Source organism: Capra hircus, chromosome 27 (genome assembly GCF_001704415.2).
Source record: "Capra hircus breed San Clemente chromosome 27, ASM170441v1, whole genome shotgun sequence".
Lineage (NCBI taxonomy): Eukaryota > Metazoa > Chordata > Mammalia > Artiodactyla > Bovidae > Capra > Capra hircus.
In genome coordinates this window covers 18,395,251-18,418,833 of record NC_030834.1, presented here as the reverse complement: position 1 = coordinate 18,418,833, position 23,583 = coordinate 18,395,251, and the positions used below count along the sequence as shown (strand labels likewise).

The window sequence follows — 23,583 nt, the reverse complement described above, 5'->3', positions numbered from 1 at the left end:
ATTTCAGCAATGGTTGAGGCCCAAATCTGTGCTATCCTATGACAAACCTCTTCTATTAGAGAAAAGAGAGTTTTAGAATAAATGGAATAGCTGATTTTCAAATGAAAAGATCACTGTAATTCATGAAATGTTTAGAGTCTGTCTTATGCTAGAATCCTGTGACTAAGAGAAGAAACTTGTCTGGTCATCAGTGTAAATATGCAACTAAAATTTTTTTTATCGTAGAAGCCGTACCGTTGGCAAAGTCTCAATGTCTACAGTTGCTAGTCATTATTTGAAACAGTCAAAACCCAGATAGTTACTGTAATCTTTGTTTAAAGGGAATAATTTGCAAATTAATCTCAGTTTAATAAGTCTTCCACTGGCTCCAACTGATTTCTAGTTAGGGTATTGCTTTCAGAATATTTATTCTTTTTCAACTTCTTTTTATTCTGTGGAATGTTATACTTTAACTATTTCGATGGTCCCAGAAGAAGAACAAATATTCATTTGATATGTTGTTAGAAACTTGTTATTTTATTTCCTTCAATTTGTTAGCAAAACTGATGGGTTAAATATTGGTCATTGGAACCAAAAATAAGGGATCTTGTTCTCAGAGTGTGGGCATTTGCTTCCTTTGCTCTTTCTGAGGAAAAGGAGGTGACTTAAACAAACAAATCATCGCAAAATAGGGACCGAATTTTTAGCCCAGGAGCTAGGAATGAGATTGGATGGCTGAACTAGGAACTAGAGTCAGTTGTTGGAAGAGACTTTTTAGAGAAATTACGTGGAAGGGCACGGTGGTTGGTGGTGTCAAAGGATAAGAATGTTTTTGAATCAGAGGTCATTTATGTGTTCAGACTTTCCAGAACTCTCTTAACTGGATTACCTCTTGGTATCATCCTTAAGAATTGTACTTCTATCAGTACTTTTATCAGTCAGAAGGTTGTATAGTCAAAATATGAGTGAGTCAGTTCCCTTTTGATGAGAAGTATTATCACCTAGATCTTGTAGGTTGTGTTTTCTTTTGAAGTATTTGTAACCTGTTTAACTCAGACTTCTATTTATTCTTGGAAAGATATACAAAGACTATTTGGGAGATTCTCATCATCTAATATGTGATAGTCATGGAATTTCTTCACAGAAGAGTAAATTAAGAGAGCATAAGGTATAGCAACACTACTTTAAAAAAAAGTCTTTCGTGTTATTTTAAAAGTTTATATAAATTGAGCATTATGGGGAAAGAAGTTTGAGGAAGGAACTTAATTTTGATAATTTTCTGATGTCTGGTCATTCAGTTCAGTTCAGTGGCTCAGTCTTGTGCAACTCTTTACAACCCCATAGACTGCAGCACGCCAGGCTTCCCTGTCCATCACCAACTCCTGGAGCCTACTCAAACGCATGTCCATCGAGTCGGTGATGCCATCCTACCATCTCATTTTCTGTCATCCCCTTCTCCTTCCATCTTCAATCTTTCCCAGCATCAAGGTCTTTTCCAAAGAGTCACTTCTTTGCATCAGGTGGCCAAAGTTTTGGAGTTTCAGCTTCAGCATCAGTCCTTCCAGTGAGTATTCAGGACTGATTTCCTTTAGGATTGACTGGTTGGATCTCCTTGCTATCCGTAGGACTCTCAAGAGTCTTCTCCAACACCACTGTTCAAAAGCATCAATTCTTTGGCGCTCAGCTTTCTTTATGGTCCAACTCACATCCATACATGACTACTGGAGAAACCATAGCTTTGACTAGACGGACCTTTGTCGGCAAAGTAATGAATGTCTCTGCTTTTTAATATGCTGTCTAGGTTGGTCATAGCTTTCCTTCCAAGGAGCAAATGTCTTTTAATTTCATGGCTGCAGTCACCATCTGTAGTGATTTTGGAGCCCCCCAAAATAAAGTCTCTCACTGTTTCCCCATCTGTTTGCCATGAAGTGACGGGACCGGATGCCATGATCTTAGTTTTTTAAATGTTGAGTTTTAAGTCAAATTTTTCACTCTCCTCTTTCACTTTCATCAAGAGGCTTTTTAGTTCTTCTTTGCTTTCTGCCATAAGGGTGGTGTCATCTGCGTATAAGGTTGTTGATATTTCTCCTGGCAATCTTGATTCCAGCTGTGCTTCATCCAGCCCAGCATTTCACATGATGTACTCTGCATTTAAGTTAAATAAGCAGGGTGACAGTATACAGCCTTGATGTACTCCTTTCCCAATTTGAAACCAGTCTGTTGTTCCATGTGCAGTGATGTCTGGTAAAACCCCATAATACAAAGGGGAAGGTTTTAGAAGGCTGAGAAGTTTTCTGAAGAGCTGAAGTGGTGAAGGCTCGTATTTGGATCATGAGTGTTTTCAGTATTCCTTATATAGATTAGATGCCTTAGTTTCTCATGTAAAATAACTTTAAGAATAATCTTTTACTGGAAAAATGTAAAAATTCATGAACAGTAGAATGATTGCCAAAAACGGAAGTAGCATATAAGCTAAAATGAAAAACTTTAGAGTGTTAACCAGTTTTTAATAGGCAATGAAGCAGTTGATATTTGGACATAGGTGACATTCTTTTAAAGGCAGTTTTCATAAAAATCAGAAAAATACCTAGCTTTTGTAGGGGCATTGACTGGAAAGGGATCCAATAACTTTCTGAGATGATAGAAATATTCTTTATCTTGTTAGTGGTGTGGATATTTTAGGTTACAAAAATTAAGCAGTAATAAATAAATGAAATAAACTGCTAATACAATTTTAATATTACTGTGATATTTTTAATTGACAGGCACCTCCTTGGTGAAATACGCAATAAAGAGTTTCGATTATACAAATTAAAGATGTTGGCGAAGATGGAAAAATATCTTTATTCCAGCAAGTGTAGGCGACAGTAAGTATTGTTTATTTTATATCATTTAATAACAAGGATATATAGATGATACTTTTAAGAAAAATGTTTTACAGAATAATTAGAAATACTTAGAAAATATTTGCTGGTGTTATATATGTGCTGAATTTTTAAGGCAACTTTCTTTGTGCCTCAATAAAGTGAAGCCAAATAATGAGATCCCAGCTGAGTCAGTTAATGTTGATTTCTCATTATTTTCAACAATGAATTTAACATATATGTTTTTGTGCTTTTATTTAATTTTAAATTTTCTCGTGGGTAGAATCATCTTGTCTCATTTTGAAGATAAACAACTACGAAAGGCCTCCGTAGGAATTATGGGAACTGAAAACTGCTGTGATAATTGCAAGTCCAGGTACCTTTTTCTTCTAGATGGACATTCTAAAAATCTTCCTTTGTTTCTTTCTTTTCCTTTTCAAATGATTTTAAATGGATTTTTTATTGAGGGATATGTATTACAGTTTTAAAAAAAATGAATTTATTTATTTAAAAAGAGGACAAAGCAAGCAGTATTACAACAGTTTACTTTTATAAAGAGGTAAACCAATAAGATGGTAGACCTAAATCTAAACATATCAATAGTTACATTAAATGTAAATGGTCTAAAAACTCCGTTTAAAGAAATTGTTAGAATTGGTTTAAAAATATGACCCAACCATATGCAGTCCACAAAAAATTCATTACAGATATAATTATATAAGTTGATGAAAAAAAAAGGATATATACATTGTAAAGCAGTTAAACTCCAATTAAAAAATCAATAAGAATTAAAAAAAAAAGAAAAAAACTGTGTACCATGAAGATATGAATCAAAAGAAAGCTGGAGTTATTTTTAATGTCAGATAATGAAGATTTTGGAGAAAAAATATTACCAGTGTTATAGAAAGATGTTACATGATGATAAAATGGTCAGTTTACGAATGTGTCTGTCAGGGTTCTTCAGAGAAACACATCACATTTGTGTACACAGAGATACTCACACATATACACAGAGAATGAGAATAAATGAGAGAGAGAGGTTGATTTTAAGGAATTGGCTCATGCTGTTTGTAAGGATTAACAGGTCTGAAATCTAGATCTAATTGACTTTTATAGACCATTTGTCAACAGGAACTACACATCCTTTTCAGGTGCTAGTGTAATGTTCATGAAAACAGACTGTATTTTGGGTCATAAAACCAGTATTAACACATTTAAAAGGTTTGTATTTATACAGAATATATTTTCTAACTAAAATAGAATGAAACTACAAATCAATAGAAAGATAAGAGGCAAATCTCCAAATACTTGGAAATTAAGCAACACACTACTAAATAATCTATTAGTCAAAGAGAAAGTCACAAGTTAGGTCGGGAAATATTTTGAACTGAATGAAATGAAAATGCAAAATGTATGGGATAGAACTAAAGTGATAATGAAATGGAAAATAAGAGTATTAAATACTTACAATAGAAGAAAGATTTCAAATTAGTAATTAAGTTTCTGCCTTAAGAAACTAGCAAATAGGGGTAAAGTAAGCTTAAAGGAAACAAAAAAAGGTGGGGGGAGAGTAAAGATAAGGGACTAAATCAGTGAAATAGAAAACAGGAAAACAATTGAGAAAAGTACTGAACTCAAAAGCTCATTCTTTGAAAAGGTCAATAAAATTGATAGAGACTCCTAGAAAGGGGGGGGCGGGGGAGGAGACAGATTACCAATATCTGGAATGAAAGAAGAATTTCACAGACATTGAAAGGGTAACGAGAAAACACTATGAATAATTCAGTGCACATACATTGAGTAATTTAGATGAAATGGACCAGTTCCTTGAAAATTCCTATTGGCACCTTTAACAAGAAAACCCCTACAAATATGTAAAGCACCCAACTGACATAATAGCTGGAAAAAAATCAACAAATTTACCATCAAAGTAGGAGTTTAGTTCAGATCAGTTTAGTCACTCAGTCATGTGCGACTCTTTGCGACCCCGTGGACTGCAGCACGCCAGGATTCCCTGTCCATCACTAACTCCCGGAGCTTGCTCAGAATCATGCCCATTGAGTTGGTGATGCCATCCAACCATCTCATCCTCTGTTGTCCCCGTCTCCTCCTGCCTTCAATCTTTCCCAGCATCAGGGTGTTTTCCAGTGAGTTAGTTCTTTGCATCAGCTGGCTACAGTATTGGAACTTCAACTTCAGCATCAGGCCTTCCAATGAATATTCAGGACTGATTTCCTTTAGGATTTGATCTCCTTACAGTCCAAGGGACTCTCAAGAGTTTTCTAGCACCACAGTTCAAAACCATCAATTCTTCAGTGCTTAACTTTCCTTATGGTCCAACTCTCACATCCATATATAACTACTGGAAGAATCATAGCTTTGACTAGATGAACATTTATCAGCAAATTAATGTCTCTGCTTTTTAATATGCTGTCTAGGTTGGTCATAACTTTTCTTCCAAGGAGGAAGAGTCTTTTAATTTCATGGCTACAGTCACCATCTGCAGTGATTTTGGAGCCCCCCCAAAATAAAGTCTGTCACTGTTTCCACTGTTTCCCCATCTGTTTGCCATGAAGTGATGGGACCAGATGCCATGATCTTAGTTTTTTGAATGTTGAGTTTTAAGCCAGCTTTTTCTTTTCTTTTTAAGCCAGCTTTTTTACTCTCCTCTTTATTTTAATCAAGTGGTTCTTGAGTTCTTCTTCACTTTCTGCCATAAGGGTGGTGTCATCTGCATATCTGAGGTTATCGATATTTTTGCCAGCAATCTTGATTCTAGCTGTGCTTCATCCAGCCCAGCATTTCGCATGATGTACTCTGCATATAAGTTAAATAAACAGGATGACAATATACAGTCTTGATGTACTCCTTTTCCAATTTGGAACCAGTCTGTTGATCATGTCTGGTTCTAACTGTTGCTTCTTGACCAGCATACAGATTTCTCAGGAGGCAGGTCAGGTGATCTGGTATTCCCATCTTTTTAAGAATTTTCCAGTTTGTTGTGATCCACACAGTCAAAGGCTTTTGCATAGTCAATGAAGCAGAAGTAGATGTTTTGGTGGAATTCTCTTGTTTTTTTTCTGCAGTCCAACAGATGATGGCAATTTGATCTATGGTTCCTCTGCGTTTTCTAAATCCAGCTTGAATATCTGGACGTTCTCAGTTCATGTACTTTTGAAGCCTAGTTTGGAGAATTTTGAGCATTACTTTGCTAGCGGTGTGAGATGAGTGCAATTGTGCAGTAGTTTGAGCATTCTTTGGCATTTTGTTTCTTTGGGATTGGAATGAAAACTCACCTTTTCCCATCCTGTGACCACTGTTGAGTTTTCCAAATTTGTTGGCATATTGAGTGCAGCACTTTCACAGCATCATCTTTCAGGATTTGAAATAGCTCAGGGGGAATTCCATCACTTCCCCGAACTTTGTTCATAGTGATGTTTCCTAAGGCTCGCTTATGCTATTCTTTGGAACTCTGCATTCAGATGTATATATATTTCCTTTTCTCCTTTGCTTTTCACTTCTCTTCTTTTCTCAGCTATTTGTAAAGCCTCCTCAGATAACCATTTTGCCTTTTGCATTTCTTTTTCTTGGGGATGTTCTTGATCACTCCCTCCTATACAGCATCACAAACCTCTGTCCATAGTTCTTCAGGCACTCAGTTAGCTCTAATCCCTTGAATCTATTTGCCATGTCCACTGTATAATTGTAAAGGATTTGATTTAAGTTATACTTGAATGGTTTTCCCTACCAGTTAAAGTCTGAATTTTACATTAAGGAGCTCATGATCAGAGCCATAGTCAGCTCCCAGTGTTGTTTTTGCTGTCTGTATATAGCTTCTCCGTCTTCGACTGTGAAGAATGTAATCAATATGATTTCAGCATTGACTATCTGGTGATGTCCATGTGTAGAGTCTTCTCTTGTGTTGTTGGAAGAGGGTGTTTGCTATGACCAGTGTGTCCTCTTGGCAAAATTCTATTAGCCTTTGCCCTGTTTCATTCTGTACTCCAAGGCCAAACTTGCCTGTTACTCCAGGTATCTCTTGACTTCGTACTTTTGCATTCCAGTCCCTTGTGATGAAAAGGACATCTGTTTTTGGTATTAATTTTAGAAGGTCTTATAGTGGAGGTGATGAAATTCCAGTTGAGCTATTTCAAATCCTGAAAGATGATGCTGTGAAAGTGCTGCACTCAATATGCCAACAAATTTGGAAAACTCAGCAGTGGCCACAGGAATGGAAAAGGTCCGTTTTCATTCCAATCCCAAAGAAAGGCAATGCCAAAGAATGCTCAAACTACCGCACAATTGCACTCATCTCACATGCTAGTAAAGTAATGCTCAAAATTCTCCAAGCCAGGCTTCAGCAATATGTGAACTGTGAACTTCCAGATGTTCAAGCTGGTTTTAGAAAAGGCAGAGGAATCAGAGATCAAATTGCCAACATCTGCTGGATCATGGGAAAAGCAAGAGAGTTCCAGAAAAACATCTACTTCTGCTTAATTAACTATGCCAAAGCCTTTGACTGTGTGGATCACAATAAACTGTGGGAAATTCTAAAAGAGATGGGAATACCAGACCACCTGACCTGCCTCTTGAGAAATCTGTATGCAGGTCAGGAAGCAACAGTTAGAACTGGACATGGAACAACAGACTGGTTCCAAATAGGAAAAGGAGTATGTCAAGGCTATATATTGTCACCCTGCTTATTTAACTTCTATGCAGAGTACATCATGAGAAACGCTGGACTGGAAGAAACACAAGCTGGAATCAAGACTGCCGGGAGAAATATCAATAACCTCAGATATACAGATGACACCACCCTTATGGCAGAAAGTGAAGAGGAACTAAAAAGCCTCGATGAAAGTGAAAGAGGAGAGCGAAAAAGTTGGCTTAAAGCTCAACATTCAGAAAACGAAGATCATGGCATCCGATCCCATCACTTTATGGGAAATATATGGGGAAACAGTGGAAACAGTGTCAGACTTTATTTTGGGGGGCTCCAAAGTCCCTGCAGATGGTGATTGCAGCCATGAAATTAAAAGACGCTTACTCCTTGGAAGAAAAGTTATGACCAACCTAGATAGCATATTCAAAAGCAGAGACATTACTTTGCCAACTAAGGTCCATCTAGTCAAGGCTATGGTTTTTTCAGTAGTCATGTATGGATGTGAGAGTTGGACTGTGAAGAAGGCTGAGTGCCAAATAATTAATGCTTTTGAACTGTGGTGTTGGAGAAGACTCTTGAGAGTCCCTTGGACTGCAAGGAGATCCAACCAGTCCATTCTGAAGGAGATCAGCCCTGGGATTTCTTTGGAAGGAATGATGCCAAAGCTGAAACTCCAGTAGTTTGGCCACCTCATGTGAAGAGTTGACTCATTGGAGAAGACTTTGATGCTGGGAGGGATTGGGGGCAGGAGGAGAAGGGGACGACAGAGGATGAGATGGCTGGATGGCATCACTGACTCGATGGACATGAATCTGAGTGAACTCCAGGAGTTGGTGATGGACAGGGGGGCTTGGCATGCTGCGATTCATGGGGTTGCAAAGAGTCGGACATGACTGAGCGACTGAACTGAACTGAACTGATAGGTCTTTGTAGAACCATTCAACTTCACCTTCTTCAGCATTTGTGGTTGGCGTATATACTTGGATTACACAGAAAACTAACCAGATTCATCACGTGGATCACAGCCTTCTCTAACTGAATACAGCTATGAGCCATGCTGTGTAGGGCCATCTAAGATGGACGGGTCATGGTGGAGAGTTCTGACAAAATGTGGTCCACTGGAGAAGGGAATGGCAAACCACTTTCATATTCTTGCCTTGAGAGCCCCATGAGCAGTATGAAAAGACCAAAAGATAATGACTCTGAAAGATGAACTCCCCAGGTCAATAGAGCCCAATATACTACTGGAAAAGAGTAGAGAAACAGCTCCAGAATGACTGAAGAGGCTGAGCCAAAGCAAAAACAACCCTCAGTTGTGGCTGTGACTGATGATGGAAGTAAAGTCCAATGCTGTAAAGAACATTGTTGCATAGGAACCTGGAATGTTAGGTCCATGAGTCAAGGTAAATTGGAAGTGGTCAAGTAGATGGCAAGAGTGAACTTTGACATTTTAGGAATCAGTGAACTAAAATGGACCGGAATGGGCGAATTTAATTCAGATGACCATTACGTCTACTACTGTGGGCAAGAATCCCTTAGAAGAAATGGAGTAGCCCTCATAGTCAATGAAAGAGTTCAAAATGCAGTACTTTGCAGTCTCAAAAATGACAGAATGATCTCTGTTCTTCTCCAAAGCAAACCACTCAATATCACGATAATCCAAGTCTATGCCCCAAAGTAGGAGAGGTTGATGTAATTTTTAGTTTTTGGTAGGCTAAGAAATAAAAAAGTAGGAAGCAGTAGGTAATCTGGTCAATACAGTAAGAAGTTTGATTTATCGATTTGTGGTATACAGAGAAGCTTGTATTAAGCAGTTAGAGTAATGTGTGTCAGACATTTTTACTTTATGACCTACATAGTTAATGATAATACTTATATCGCACATGAGGCTACTTGAGTCTAGATTGTGTTCAGAACCCTACGGTCAGAAGGGATTAGCCTTCAGCACAGCTATAATCCATTTGCAACATCATTGCTGGGGAGCACTGAATTAGAGACTACTTCTCAAACGTAGGTAGCATATTTATAAGCAGTGGTTGGCAAGCTGTGGCCCCTGGACCAAGTGCACTTGCAGCCAGTTTTTGTAAATAAAGTTTTCTTGGAACACAGATGTGTACTTTTATTTATGTGTTATCTGTGACTGTTTTGCAAAGTTGAGCTAAGTAGTTGTGACACAGAGCTCATATGGTTCACTAAAGCCTAAGCTATTGACTGTCTGACCATTTATAGGAAAAGTTTTCTGACCTCTGTGTTAGACTGTTTCAAATTTTTAGTGTCTTGATATCAAACACACTACATTTTCTGGCCAGAATGCCACTGAATTAGAAGTAAACAGAGGGCAAGCAGAAAAATTCTCATTCATTTGGAAATTTAAAATACTGTTTTACAGTAACTCATCAATCAAGGGAAAACTCAAACTGAAAATTAAAACATTTTTAGAGCTTAGTGATCATTACACTAATATACACTACAACTTGTATGCTGCAGCATAGGTGATACTTTATGGAAATTTGATAACTTTAAATACTCAGAAAAGAAAATTGATGAGCTAAGTATCTTGCTAAAATAGTTATTGTAGAGAATAAACCTAAGCATAGCCTTTTTCCCTCAAATATATCTAGAATACTGACTATATTCTTATTATTTCAAAGATATTTATTATAAAGAAAGCAACTGAATTAGATAGTTGAGCTGTGTTAGATTTTCTCTTAAGTTCTTTTGTTCTCAATGTGCTCTAAAGAATTTTCATTTGTATTAATGATAATTTCAAATCTGCTTGAAGGATGGCTTAGGAATTTAACTTCTAAATGGTCTTAAATGAACAGTTTATCATCTTTGGTCATATTTTACAGTGGTTAGATTTTAAACTAATGATTGATAGCACAGGAGATTTGTTTGTTCAGTTCAAAACGTTTTGGGGGAGTGAGGGCAATAACCCTTTTTCTTCCACCAAAACCTAACGCAAAAATCCAGCGTTTATACAATCGATCAAGTGAAGCGCTTCAAGCGATAACCCTACATTTCTGCCTGCTTGAACCTTTTTCTCTTCTGTTTTTGGGCTGAAGTACCTCCTGTGAAACTTGGGTTCTGGGGCGCTAGGGTTTGAGAAACATCAACATGGCATAGCTGTGATGCTGTATTACAGCTTATATTTCATGTTCTATATAACTTCACATGCTCTTTGCTGTGCTGAATTTTATTTGTAGTTTCTGAAGCAGTTGGCACATTTGAAATATTTTTTACTGGAATTTTTTTTTTTTTTTTTACAATTTACTTATTTAATTATTATACTAACTCTTTAATTTCTAAAGGTACATGGCTTGACTAAACTTTCTTAACATATTGTTTTTATTTAGATTGGATCACTGCTTTTCCCTTGAAGACTCAGATGATATGTTACAGGACTTTGGTCCACAAGCATTCCAGCTCTTATCTGCTGTGACCATCTTAGGAGGAAGGTTTGGCATTGGGATTCCAATTTTGTTTCTCCGAGGATCTGTAAGTCTTCTTTTACTCCCATTGTACTTTTCTTCAGAGGTTTGCTGTTTTGTGATTATAGCTTTGGCTTTAGTTATCAGAAACTCAGAGTCATATTAAGTTCCAGGTCAGCACTGCTTTAATTACTTTTGACAAAACCTGGGTGTATCATTAAGAATGCTTCCAGGCTGTCTGTCTTAGTTTATTACATTGCAGTCGGATGAATCCCTAGGCTGGTCTTTTTTTGGGATAATTAAGAATAAGTTAACTTTCATTGTGTCAAGGGACAAGTAGAACAAATTTGTGTTTTTTGTTACCCTGAAAAGTAGTAAAATTTTTGAGCATAACTTAAAATTTTAGTGATCTTTTGTAAATGTCTCAGTTCAGTTATAATATTTGGTTATATGTTTTTTCTTTCCTTCTGCTTTTTTTTATAAGAAGTATTTAAAATTCCTAGAAAGTTTTCTGTTTCTTAACTAATGAAAAAAATAGTTAATTCAGCTACTTGTTTTCTTTTGAGTGATTAGTGTGCCAGCATTATGCTAGCAGCTGCAGGTACAAATATGAGTAGGTCATGACCCTTATAGCCAAGGAGCTTTTTCTGTAGTCCTTTTGTTTATGTGATTTTATTCCTGATTTACAAGTCTGTAAAGTTAAGTTTTATATATTGATATTGGTTGAAAAAAAAATAAGTGGGAGATAGAATCCTTTGCAACTGTATATAATTATTAAAAATATACTAAGAGTAGAGATTAAAATTCTCACTTTGTATGTAGAATTCTGAAAATAATTTAGGTCAGCATTTATTTGTTAAATTCTTAAATACCTCATGTAAATATTTACTTTCTGAGTTTTTGTTCTGTTTGGAAAGAGGATTTTGAAGGTAGTCAGTTGTAAAATATTTTTAATGAAAGACTGAAAGCATGTTACCTTCAGGTACTGATATTTTTAGATTCTGAATGGAGTTTAAAATTTGATTTGATTTGATTTGAAATCTCATGGTAGAAGTGTTGCCTGAGGAGCTTGGACTAGCAACTATGAGTGCTGCAGTATTTTTTTATATAAAAGAATTCAAGTTGCAAGGAACAGATTAAATATTAAATTGAGATCTATGAAAATTTTTTGTCTCTGTCATCCTCAAATCCTGTGTATCCCAGCTGAATGTATAATTTATAAAAATTAGCCTTGTTTTAATTTGGTATAACCCAGCAGTATCCAGTATCAACAGATAAGTGGAAGTGGGCTCCTAGACAAACTTGAACTGGTCACAAGAGGGATCAGATTTCACCTATTATTTAAAAACCAAGTCAGACCACTTATACTGACAGTCTCTTCTGGGAGTCTACAAATTAAGAAGTTTATTCTTTGTGAAATTTTATATTACCCTTGCTAGATAAAGGTGTAAAACTTTTTCAAAAGTACCACTTAACGAAAATTTGTACACATTAACTACAGTGAAAATAAGGCAAGTTTTTTTTCTCTCTTATTTCAGAGATCTTGGCATCTACTGGGATATTATTTTAAAAATTATAATTGTATCTCCTTTGAGAATTTAGTGAATTGTCCACCTTACCTAATTTAGGAAAAATTGATATCTTTATAGATAATTTTTATCTCTGTGATAATTAAACACCTTAAAATGGAAACTCTTTGAGTTTATTTAAAGAGATATTTGTACATGTAAAACAAGTATTGCAGCTATACATGATTTTCCTCTGTTACATAAGATGTTTACAAATAGTATAAATGATTTTTTGGGCCATCCAGGTGTTTGTGAATAGTTTGAAATTTTTAAAATTAATTTATTTATTCTAATTGGAGGCTAATTACTTTACAATACTGTAGTGGTTTTTGCCATACATTGACATGAATCAGCCATGGCAGTATGTGTGTCCCCCATCCTGAACCCCCCTCCCACCTCCCTCCCCATCCCATCCTTTAGGGTTATCCCAGTGCACTGAGAAATTTTGTTTTTAAAGCGTAAGTTTTGTTGGAAAATAAATAGTAGAAATGTTGCCTAAGGAAATTTGTTTTAGGGGTCTAGCTCACCACATAAAGAGATTTCCAAAAATCTTTAAACACCTTTGTGAATAGTATTAAGATATGCAGTTATCTTAATTTTACAGATTAGAAAACAGATACAGTGATTAATTTGCATAATTAGGAGATTAAGTGAAACCTCTTTCCTATTAAAGTGCTGAACCATATCATGGCTCCAGAATTCGAGAACACTTGATAAAAGATGCTTTGACTATATGCAGCCATTGAAAAACTATTGGTAGTTTTAATCACCCTTTTTAATTTTCAAGCTTACTAGCAGGAGAGGGTTATCCATTTAATTTTCTGGACAAGTTATTTTATCAGATTGATATATATGCCTAGAGATAATTATCTTTATATTTTGGCTTGATTGTTCACATAGAATAGCAGGTCCAGAAATGACTTTTTTAAGACCTGAAATGGTAGCTGCGAACTTTGGCTTGAAGGGACTGGAAAAGAAGCAAAAGGAAAAAATTAGTTAATACAGACAGAGACTATGAACTTTGTACTTTAAGAACACAGGAAATTAAAACCTCAGGAGTGAAGAGTTTATAATTTTTTTTTCTGCTAGTTATTAAACATCTTCGGTGTGTATGTGTGTGTGTGTGTCTGTGTGTGTGTGTGGCTGTGCCTCAGGGGCATGAGAGATCTTAGTTCCTCAACCAGGGATTGAACCTGTGCCCCAGGCAACGCAAGTGCGGAGTCCTAGCCACTGGACCATCATGGAAGAACCTAAACATCTATTTTTGTGTGAGGCACTGTACTCTGCTTTGTGGGGAATTCAAAGTGAAATCAGATGAAACTTATCATCCAGTATGGAAGAGGTTACTTGAGAAGAAATAAGTATATTGCAGCATAGAAAGAGATGAGGAGCAAAGGGATAGGTTAAAGTATTATTCAGATTCTGAAGAGAGAGTGGTTGTTCATAGCTGCAAAACTAGAGTAGTTTTTCCATTTTGTGCATGCTAAGAGTAGATTGGTGTGCTCAGAGATGGATCAGGGGAAGAAGGCGTGGAGGGGAATGTGGCATTCCTAGCAAGAAGAACCTCCACAACAAGCAACTGTGATTTTTTTAAAAGACGTTAATTCAGAGAAGTGGCAAGTTTGTTCTCTGTATTATGATAGCACGTGTGTGTGTTCAGTTACTCAGTCGTGTCCGACTCTTTATGACCCCATGGACTGTGGCCCACCAGGCTCCTCTGTCCGTGGGATTTCTCAGGCAAGAATACGGGAGTGGTTTGACATTTTCTCCTCCAGGGGATCTTCCCAACCCAGGGGTGGAAAATTGTGTCTTCTGAGTCTCCTTTCATTGGCAGGTGGATCCTTTACCACTGAGCCACTTGGGAAGCCTGATAGTGGTTTAAAGATTGGGGATATGATTCTCTTTATTCTAACACACATCCATCTGTTAGTAGGTTTCCATATTCCTTGATGCATCATTTGGTACCCTGATTTTCCCAACCTGCTTTTTAAAGGGCAAGAATGGGTTGATAATTTCCATTTTTGAGATGTTGCCCCATAGACGTAAAGACTCTTATTGGAGAAAAACGATTGTTTAACTCTACCACCTTTTACACAATGGCTGATACAAAATCCCAGAAGTTAAATGAGCTGCCTCAGGTCTGCTTTGTAACAGAAGCAGGATGAATGACAGCTTTCCTAACTGCTGTTCTAGGGCTGTTTCTGTTTTATTATGCTGTTCACATGCAGTTTTTTTTTTTTTTTTCACATGCAGTTTTAAATTTGTATTTTTAAGTTGAATGATCTAGAGGTACTGGAAGAAAGGTTTATGATTGGTTAGAATGTGTGTGTAAAATTGTGTGCTCTGTAAAAATCAGTGCCCAAGTCCCCATGTCCTCTATAGCAACTTTCTCATCCTTAGCAGTTTCCTTTGTCTGTGGGTTAACCTGGAAAATTAAGTTAACTCGAACATGTATGTAATAAATGGAAGATGCCTCGCACAGAGGAAAAAATTGTTAGACATTTGTTGCTGAAAAGTATTCTGACTTTTCAAAAATGTTACTTGGGTAAGTTTGGATTTCTAGTTGAAAAAGGAATATGGTTCCTTTAAGACAAAATGCTCCATGTGGAAGAGCAGAAATATTTTCTGTGTGGGGATTGCCATGGAAACAAGGCAGTGTAAATTTATTCCCACCATACACAGTATTCACAGTGATTATTGCTCATGAAAGGGGAAGAGACAGTTACCCCTACTGATGAGAAGAGCATCTTCTTACTTCATTCTAGTAAATGTGTTCATTCACTTCACGTGTTCTGCTTATGAAAGGGAAGACTAGAGGAATGATTTTTAGAGTCCAGATTGCTAATAAGTACTAGTCAGGCAACTTAATACCTTTGGTGTTATTAGTTTGCAAGCAATAGAGTCTCCTACTATGAAAGTAAGCCCCCAGCAAGTGTAGAATGCCATTACAAGTGTTCCAGGAAAACTGACTAGATACTGAGTCAGGGCTTTTACTTTTATGTTAAGGAATGCAGGTTAAGTTAAAGGATCAGCTGTTAGCTCATAAAAAGAAAGTTAGTATTATGGAGCCAGGTTCTGTCCTGTCCTGGTTACTGACTTAATCTTCACAACATCCCCAAGAGTTGGAATTATTATTATATAGCAGCCAAGGAAATAGAAACACAGATAAGTAACCAACTTGCCCCATATCAAAAAGCTAGTAAGTACCTATGCATTGGGAAATGCTTGTGATTTGTATATGAAATTTCCTGCCATTTTCTTTTAAAGCAGAAAAGGAACACTATTTGAAGTGTATTTTTTGTGAGTTAGGTATTCAGAGCAAGCCGGATGGGTATAAAAATTCGTGGGTTTTTAAAGCTGAAACTTAAGTTATTAAAGCCAAAGAATCAGTGTATGGTTTTGTGTTTTACTTCTCCTGTTTAATTAAATAAACACTCTAAGTTTTATTCCCAATTTCAGAATTCCCAGCGTCTTGAAGATAGATACCGCAGTCACAGTGTCTTTGGTACGGGCAAGGACCACACAGAGAATTGGTGGAAGGCTCTTTCCCGTCAGCTCATCATTGAGGGATTCTTGGCAGAAGTTCCTGGGCATAGCAAATACGTAAAGATTTGCACCCTTACAGAAAAGGTAAACCATGCAGAAGTCTGCCTGTTTGATTTCATGTTCTCACTGTGCATTAAAAAGAGTCTTCTTGTGTTCAATAGGGTAGAAACTGGTTTGCTAAAGCCAAAACAGAATCTCCTCAGAGGCTTTTACTTCAAGCCAATGAACAATTGTGTCCAAGGACATTTCTACCAAGGTTCATTTTTCATTTTTTCTTTTAAACTTTCAGGTTTTTATGATTCATTTTATGCCAATTTGCAGGCACCACACGGGGTAAAATGAATAAAGAGAATCATCTTTGCATGCCTCTTTTAGTCAGTTTGGAGGTGGCCGTCAGTAGGGAGAATAAATCATAGAACACTCAGAAGGTATTCTTAGTGTATAGGAAGTAGTTGACTATAGTATTTAGGAAGCTGCTTTCCTATTGATTAAAGAAGTATATAGCAAAGGGAACTATATTTGATATCTTGTAATAAACTGTAATGGTAAAGAATCAGGAAAGAAAAAGAATGTAGACATATACATATATATATATATGTATAACAGAATCACTTCACTTTACACCTGAAACTAACACAGTCTGGTAAATCAACTGTAATTAAAAATAAATAAAATAAAGAAACAGCATTGAGATCAGTACGAAAGAATCCATATCCCTTATTGCCTTCTTCTATACAGAAGATGGGAGAGGAATACATGTGTTTTTGCCTCTTACTTTTATACATTATTTATACATTTTTACAATTTTTATACATTATTGATCATACTTTTATACATTATATACTTTTATACATTATTGATAATTTTTCAGTTTTTTTCCTTTTTTTAAAGAAATGAGATATAATTGACATATAACACTGTGTAAGTTTGAGGTGTACAAGTATTGGTTTGATACATTTACATATTACACTATGATTATGGCAATAGTACATAACTCATTACTTGAACATAAATTTTCTGTGTAGAGAGCAAGTAAGATTTAGTCTCTTAGTGACTCTGAAGTTTATAATACAGTATTACTGACTAATCACAATGTAATACATTAGATTATCAGTTTTACTTTTAAAACTTAAAAAATTTAAAAAGCTTAAGCTCTCTTGGGGTGGCGGGGAATTGATTTAAAGAAATCATCAGTCCTAAAAGAGTAATATAATCTCATCTGCCTCTCTAAGAGTAGAGGTGTGATGATTCATGTAATAAATAATTACATTTTAACATTTGAGAAAATTTTATTACTTTTCAGTTCTAAAGCTGTGTCTTCAGGCACTGAGGAACATGTCTCTGATCAAGTACCAGTTAAATTAACTTCAGAGAAGGTTTGTTTTTGTTAAAGAGATGGTTCTTATTTATTTCATTCTTCATTGGTGCAATTTCTATTTTAATTTTTATTTCCATTTTATTTCCACTCAAAGAGGAAAACACCATATAGAGTAAGAGATAAAATTTGGAGAGAGAAATTATATGAACAGAATAAAATATGCAATATATGATTTCTGGAATTAATAGAAGTATTTGAGCAAATAACTTTCTTTTTCTTTTACACCTACTTCATAACTCATTTGGTTTGGAGTCTTTTTTGTTAACGATTATGATACTTTTAGTTGATGGAAAAACAAGCTTGATTCCTGAATGTTCTCATTAAAGTTACACACACACACATTTTCTTGCTTTGTTTTGGATCTTAGGTAACTATTACAGATTAAATACTTATCCACAGGCAGACTTCCACTAATTAGAATACTAGGGTGATGGGGTGATGGACAAATGAATTAAATTTTCTGGTGAATTTTTTCTGCTTTCTTAAAGTATGCAGAATGTAATTAGATCATTTTTATGACTTTGGCTCTTTCTATGTCTCTAAGAATTCTTTAGATCACATGTTCTCTAGATTTGGAAGGAATGGGATATTACACTGTATTCCAACTGCCTTTAGAACATTAGAAATTGATAATTCATGAGCTTATTTTCAGCTGATTTCTTTGATGAGGTGTTTAGTCAGAGGAAAAATTATCATTGTAATATTTTGTATTTTATTTTCTGCATATTTAAAAGATTTTTTGAAACTTTTTTTTTAATGGATCTTTATATGTTTAAAAGCAGTTTAACTTGGATCAGATGTATTCTTACAAAGCACATGATAAAATTTCTTCTGGGAGAAACAGTCCTAAAAACAGGTACAGAATTCACATTTTTATTCTCTATAATCACTGTGTTAGCACTTTTTCTTTTCAAGAGAGAAAGCTCTATCAGATGTTGGGTTATTTCATTGGCAGGAGGAAGTTTAAACATAAGCCTCCAGTAATACAATTATTAAGGCAGACTTATAAAATTATAGTTTCAATATTAAGAGCTAACACTTCTGGGTATTATTGTTTGCCAGGCTTGTGCTAAATGCTAGTCTTTATAGAAGTGATATCTCATTTAATGCCTACAACAACCTATGAGTTAGCTACTGTTATTTGTCCCTATTTTACAGTTGAAGAGACTTAAGGGTTAAGTTAACTAACTTGTCAGGAGCATAAATTAGTAACAGAGGTGACTTTCAAATCTATATTTGTTAACCTTTAGCATCTATACACTATTTAATTATAATTTGTATGAAATATATATATTCCCACTTCATTTTCAAGAAAGATCTTATGGCAACATACAATGGTGGATAGTAAGATGATACAGCTACTGTGCTTTCAAGCTTAATATTTGTCTTTCTGACTTAATAAAAGTATGGAGAATGTACCGAATTATAGAAGGTCTGAAAATAGAGAATTTAAAAACTTGTGAGGACATGCGCACCAGTTAAGTGGACTACATTTGCATACATATTAAGTGAAAGAAAATGGTTTATTCTTTAAATGGTGTGCTCACTTCAATAATATTGCTTTGGAGCGTATAGAAACATTTACTGTATATAATACCAGTCTTCCACACCAAATGATTTCTTTTTAACTGGATATATGTCATATGTGATTACTGTGTTTCATGTAAGCAAAAGGTTTAAGGAGTGTGCAGAACAATAAATCCATTCAGTATGCTGAAGCATTTCTTTACTTAAACATTCCCTGTGACTTCTTGGTGCCATGGACTACCTTAGGCACTGGGATTGGGTGGAGATTAATAGAGACATAGTCGCTGGCCCTCTCAGAGTTTGTATTCTAGTGGGATATACAGATGAGGGAACAGAAAATTACAATCCAGAGCTGTGGCACTTTGGAAACACACTTTGGAAGTGACACTTGAGGCTTAAATAGAAGTTAAGTGAAATGAGGACATGCTCTCTAAGCAGTGGAATGGCTCACACATTAAAACCTGAAAGCAGGAGAGGATGACGTGATTGAGGAGCTCAGCAGTTTGCTAGCAGTTCTCTGGGAGAGGGAAGCAAGGGAGTGGTGACATTTAAGACTGGAAAATTGAACAGGGTCTCGACTATCTGGTGGGCTTCCCAGGTGGCACAGTGGTGAAAATATCTGCCTGCCTATCAGGAGATGCGGGCTCGATCCCTGGGTCGGGAAGATCCCCTGGAGAAGGAAATGTCAACCTCCTCCAGTATTTTTGCCTGGAAAAGCCCTGGTAGGCTACAGTCAGTGGGGTTGAATAGATTTGGACACAACTGAGCGACTAAACTGGAGAAGGCGATGGCACCCCACTCCAGTGTTCTTGCCTGGAGAATCCCAGGGACGGGGGAGCCCGGTGGGCTGCCGTCTATGGGGTCACAGAGAGTCGGATACGACTGAAGCGACTTAGCAGCAGCTTAGCGGCACAGCGACTTAACAACAACAACAATAACAACAAGAATATCCAGTTCCTTTCAAGCACTCCATTTGATCATAAAGGCATTTGGAGCCAAGGAGGGTTTTAAGCAGGACAGTGACATAATCAAGTTTATGACTGAGAACAGGTGTTGACAAACATTTTCTATGAAGGATCAGATAAGAAGTATTGTAGGCTTTGAGGGCCAGGTGGGCTTCCCTGGTAGCTCAGCTGGTAAAGAATCTGCCTGCAATGCAAGAGACCCTGGTTTGATTCCTGAGTTGGGAAGAGCCCCTGGAGAAGGGATAGGCTACCCACTCCAGTATTCTTGGGCTTCCCTGGTGGCTCAGCTGGTAAAGAATCTCCCTGGAATGTGGGAGACCCAGGTTCGATCCCTGCGTTGGGAATCCCCTGGAGAATGGAAAGGCTACCTACTCCAGTATTCTGGCCTGGAGAATTCCATGGACTGTATAGTGCATGGGGCTGCAAAGAGTCGGACACGATTGAGTGACTTTAACTTTTCACTTGGTCTCTGTCTCAACTACACAACTTTGCCATTATGGCCTCAAAGCAGCCATGGATGATATGAAAATGAATGAGCAGGGTTCTTTTCCAATAAAACTTTATTTAGGGACACCGAAATTTGAATTTCATTTAATTTTCACATGTCACAAAATGTTCTTCTTTTGATTTTTTTTTTAACCTTTAAAAAACTGTACAGAAGCCACTCTTAGCTACAAACTTGGCCAGAACAGACAGATTTGGCCCGAGCACCCTAGCGTGTCGACCTCTGGTTGATGACTCTGGCTGTGGATGGTATGGATTGCAGGAGGAGCAGCATTGTAGAGACAAATAGAAAGCCTGTTGGTGTGCCGTTTGCAGGAGGTGATGGTAGATTAGTCGAGGGAAGTGGCAGTAGACATGGAGAGAAGAGATCTGTGAGATATTTAGGAGATGGAATTGTTAGGACTCAGCGACTGAAGATACGGGTTGATAAAAATGGAGGACTTGACTGTGACGCTTGGATTTCTGTCTTTGAGAGTAGGTTAAGTGCTGCCATTTCCTTCACTGAGCCTTGTAAGAGGAAGCCCTTCATGTGACATGAAGGGTTGTATGTTAGGGGATGAGGTTAACTTAGGGGTTTTAGTGATAGACAAACCCAGCTTTGAGATACCTGTGGAGTGGTCCAGTAGTTAATTTTAATGGACAGGCTTAGTGTACAGAATAACTATTATTTTAAATTTCATTTGAATTTTCATTAAAATAATACATGTGAATTTTTAAAAAGTCGATTGGCACTTAAAGACATATAACAAAGCATAAGTTCACACCCTTCTCAAACCCACGTTCTGTTTTATAGAAGCAATTGGCCTCCGTATTTCTTTTTTTAAAAAAATGCCTTTTCAACATATATTTTATTTTTATTGTACATTTCTCTTTGAAAGGCTGAAAAACTGGGGAAAAGGCTAAGAGAGGGGGCTATTGTTTTCAGTCACTCATCTTTCCTTTTTTATAAAATGGATGTATTGTTGATTTACAATATAATTTGGAGAATTCCATGGACTGTATAGTCCATGGGGTCCCAAAGAGTCGGATACGGCTAAGCGACTTTCACTTTCACTTCCTTCAGGTGTACAGCATAGTGATTCTGTATTTTTACTGATTATACTCCATTAAAGTTATTACAAGATAATGGCTACAATTCCTTGTGCTTTACAATATATCCTTATTGCTTATTTATTTTTAAACATAGTAGTTTGTAACTTTTAATCCCATTCTCCTAAATTAGCCCCTCCTCGCCTCCCTCTTCCCTTTGGTATAAAACCTGTGACTTTTCCATATACATTCATTTTGTTAGTTTTTAGATTCCACATATAAGTGATATCATGGCTTCCCAGGTGGCACTAGTGGTAAAGAACCCACCTGCCAATGCAGGGGACGTAAGAGACATGGGTTCAATTCCTGGGTTGGGAAGATTCCCTGGAGGAGGAAATGGCAACCCACTCCAGAGAATCCCATGGACAGAGGAGCCTGGCAAGCTTAGCACATAAGTGATATCATCCAGTATTTGCCTTTCTCTTCCTGACTTACTTCACTACAGATACTATTCTCTAGGTCCATCCATGCTGTTGCAGATAGCAGAATTTCCTTCTTTTTATGGCTGAGTAATAGTCCATTGTATATCTGTACACCACATCTTTTTTATCCATTCATCTGTTGATGAGCGCTTGGGTTGCTTCCATATCTTGGCTGTTATAAATAGTGAACACTGGCGTGTACGTATCTTTGAATTAGTGTGTTTGCTTTTTTCTGGCTGTGTACCTAGTCGTGGAATTGCTGGATCATATGGCAACTCTAAGTTTTTTGAGTGGCCTCCATGCAGTTTTCCGTAGTGGCTGCACCAGTTTACATTCTCACCAGCATTGTACAAGGATTTCCTTTTCTCTGCATCCCCTTCAACATGTGTTATTCATAGACTTTTGATGATGGCCATTCTGACAGGTGTGAGGTTGCCTGCATGTTTCTGACATGCCTGGATTACTGTTTTTTGACTTAATTAATTTTAGAAATTTTCTGTTTATATTCTGTAATGGTAAACTAAAGGCTTGTTTCCCATTTCCACTTCCCTCATTTCCTTACTTTCAATCCCTTTGCCTCCCTGGAACAAAATTATATTTCAAGTTTTGGTCATATAAATAATTTTTTATTATATATGCTCAAATACAGTATAGTAAGGCAAACTGTGTTATTATGACCACCGCTCCCTTAATTATCTTCTTTGTTTTCTTGATTTTCAATGTTCCTATTACTAATATTTAATTTCTCCTATTTTCAGCCTGTTTTCATTTGTTTATTTGCTTGGAGAGTTCCTCGCCTTTGTATCCTTTCCCATCTAATGAGAAGCTTCTCTGTTGGGTCATTTGGTAAAGAATCTGCCTGCAATATGGAAGACCTGGGTTTGATCTCTGGGTTGGGAAGATCCCCTGGAGAAGGGAAAGGCTGCCCACTCCAGTATTCTTGCCTTTGGAGAATCCCATGGACAAAGGAGCCTGGTGGACTGCAGTCCATGGGCTCATGAAGAGTCAGACACAACTGAGCAACTAACGCATCTAGTGAGATTTTAGTTTTAGTTATCAAAATTTTAATTTCTAAGAACCATTTCTCATTCTCTGTCTTCTTTGTCGATCCATGTGTAGCAGTCTTTTCTTGATTCACAGGTATAGGATCTTCAGTTACCTCTTTGATGATATTCATCATATATTTTGAATTTTCTTCTGTGCACTTTCTTTTTCTAATTTTATTAACTTTTGGCTGTGCTAGGTCTTTGTTGCTGCAGAGGCTTTTCTCTCGCTGCAGTGATTGGGGGCTCCTCTCTAGTTGTGGTGTGCGAGCGTCAGGTTGCAGAGCACGGGCTCTGCACTAGAGCATAGGCCCAATTAGCTGTGGCACATGGGCTTAGTTGCTCCACATCATGTGAGACCTTCTCAGACCAGGGATCAAACCCATGACACCTGCCTTGGCAGGCGGATTCTTTACCACTGAGCCACCAGGGAAGCCCTTCTGTACACTTGTTATAGCATTCATAGGGAAAATGTCTTCTATCAAATATTTTCCACATGTATTTCTGCTTCCGGGGTATATTAGCCAGAATTTTGCCAGTATATATGATAATAACATTTTTCTGAGAACTATTTTAAAGTAACAGTTTGCAAATAGTCCATTAG

At 36.9% G+C, this 23,583-nt stretch overlaps 1 protein-coding gene across 4 annotated transcripts in view; it reads left to right on the top strand.

The window, feature by feature from the left end:
• The window catches only part of WRN (Werner syndrome RecQ like helicase), a 114,429-nt gene that overhangs the window by 74,909 nt on the left and 15,937 nt on the right, over positions 1 to 23,583 (top strand). For 3 of the 4 annotated variants that reach the window (XM_018042051.1, XM_018042050.1, XM_018042048.1), the window contains 7 exons: positions 2,745 to 2,846; positions 3,127 to 3,219; positions 10,863 to 11,004; positions 15,965 to 16,135; positions 16,213 to 16,307; positions 17,355 to 17,427; positions 18,209 to 18,285. In XM_018042051.1, the coding sequence (XP_017897540.1) occupies positions 2,745 to 2,846; positions 3,127 to 3,219; positions 10,863 to 11,004; positions 15,965 to 16,135; positions 16,213 to 16,307; positions 17,355 to 17,427; positions 18,209 to 18,285 (753 nt within the window). The remainder of the gene's footprint in view (positions 1 to 2,744; positions 2,847 to 3,126; positions 3,220 to 10,862; positions 11,005 to 15,964; positions 16,136 to 16,212; positions 16,308 to 17,354; positions 17,428 to 18,208; positions 18,286 to 23,583) is intronic. The other variant, XM_018042049.1, reaches the window with a different exon arrangement.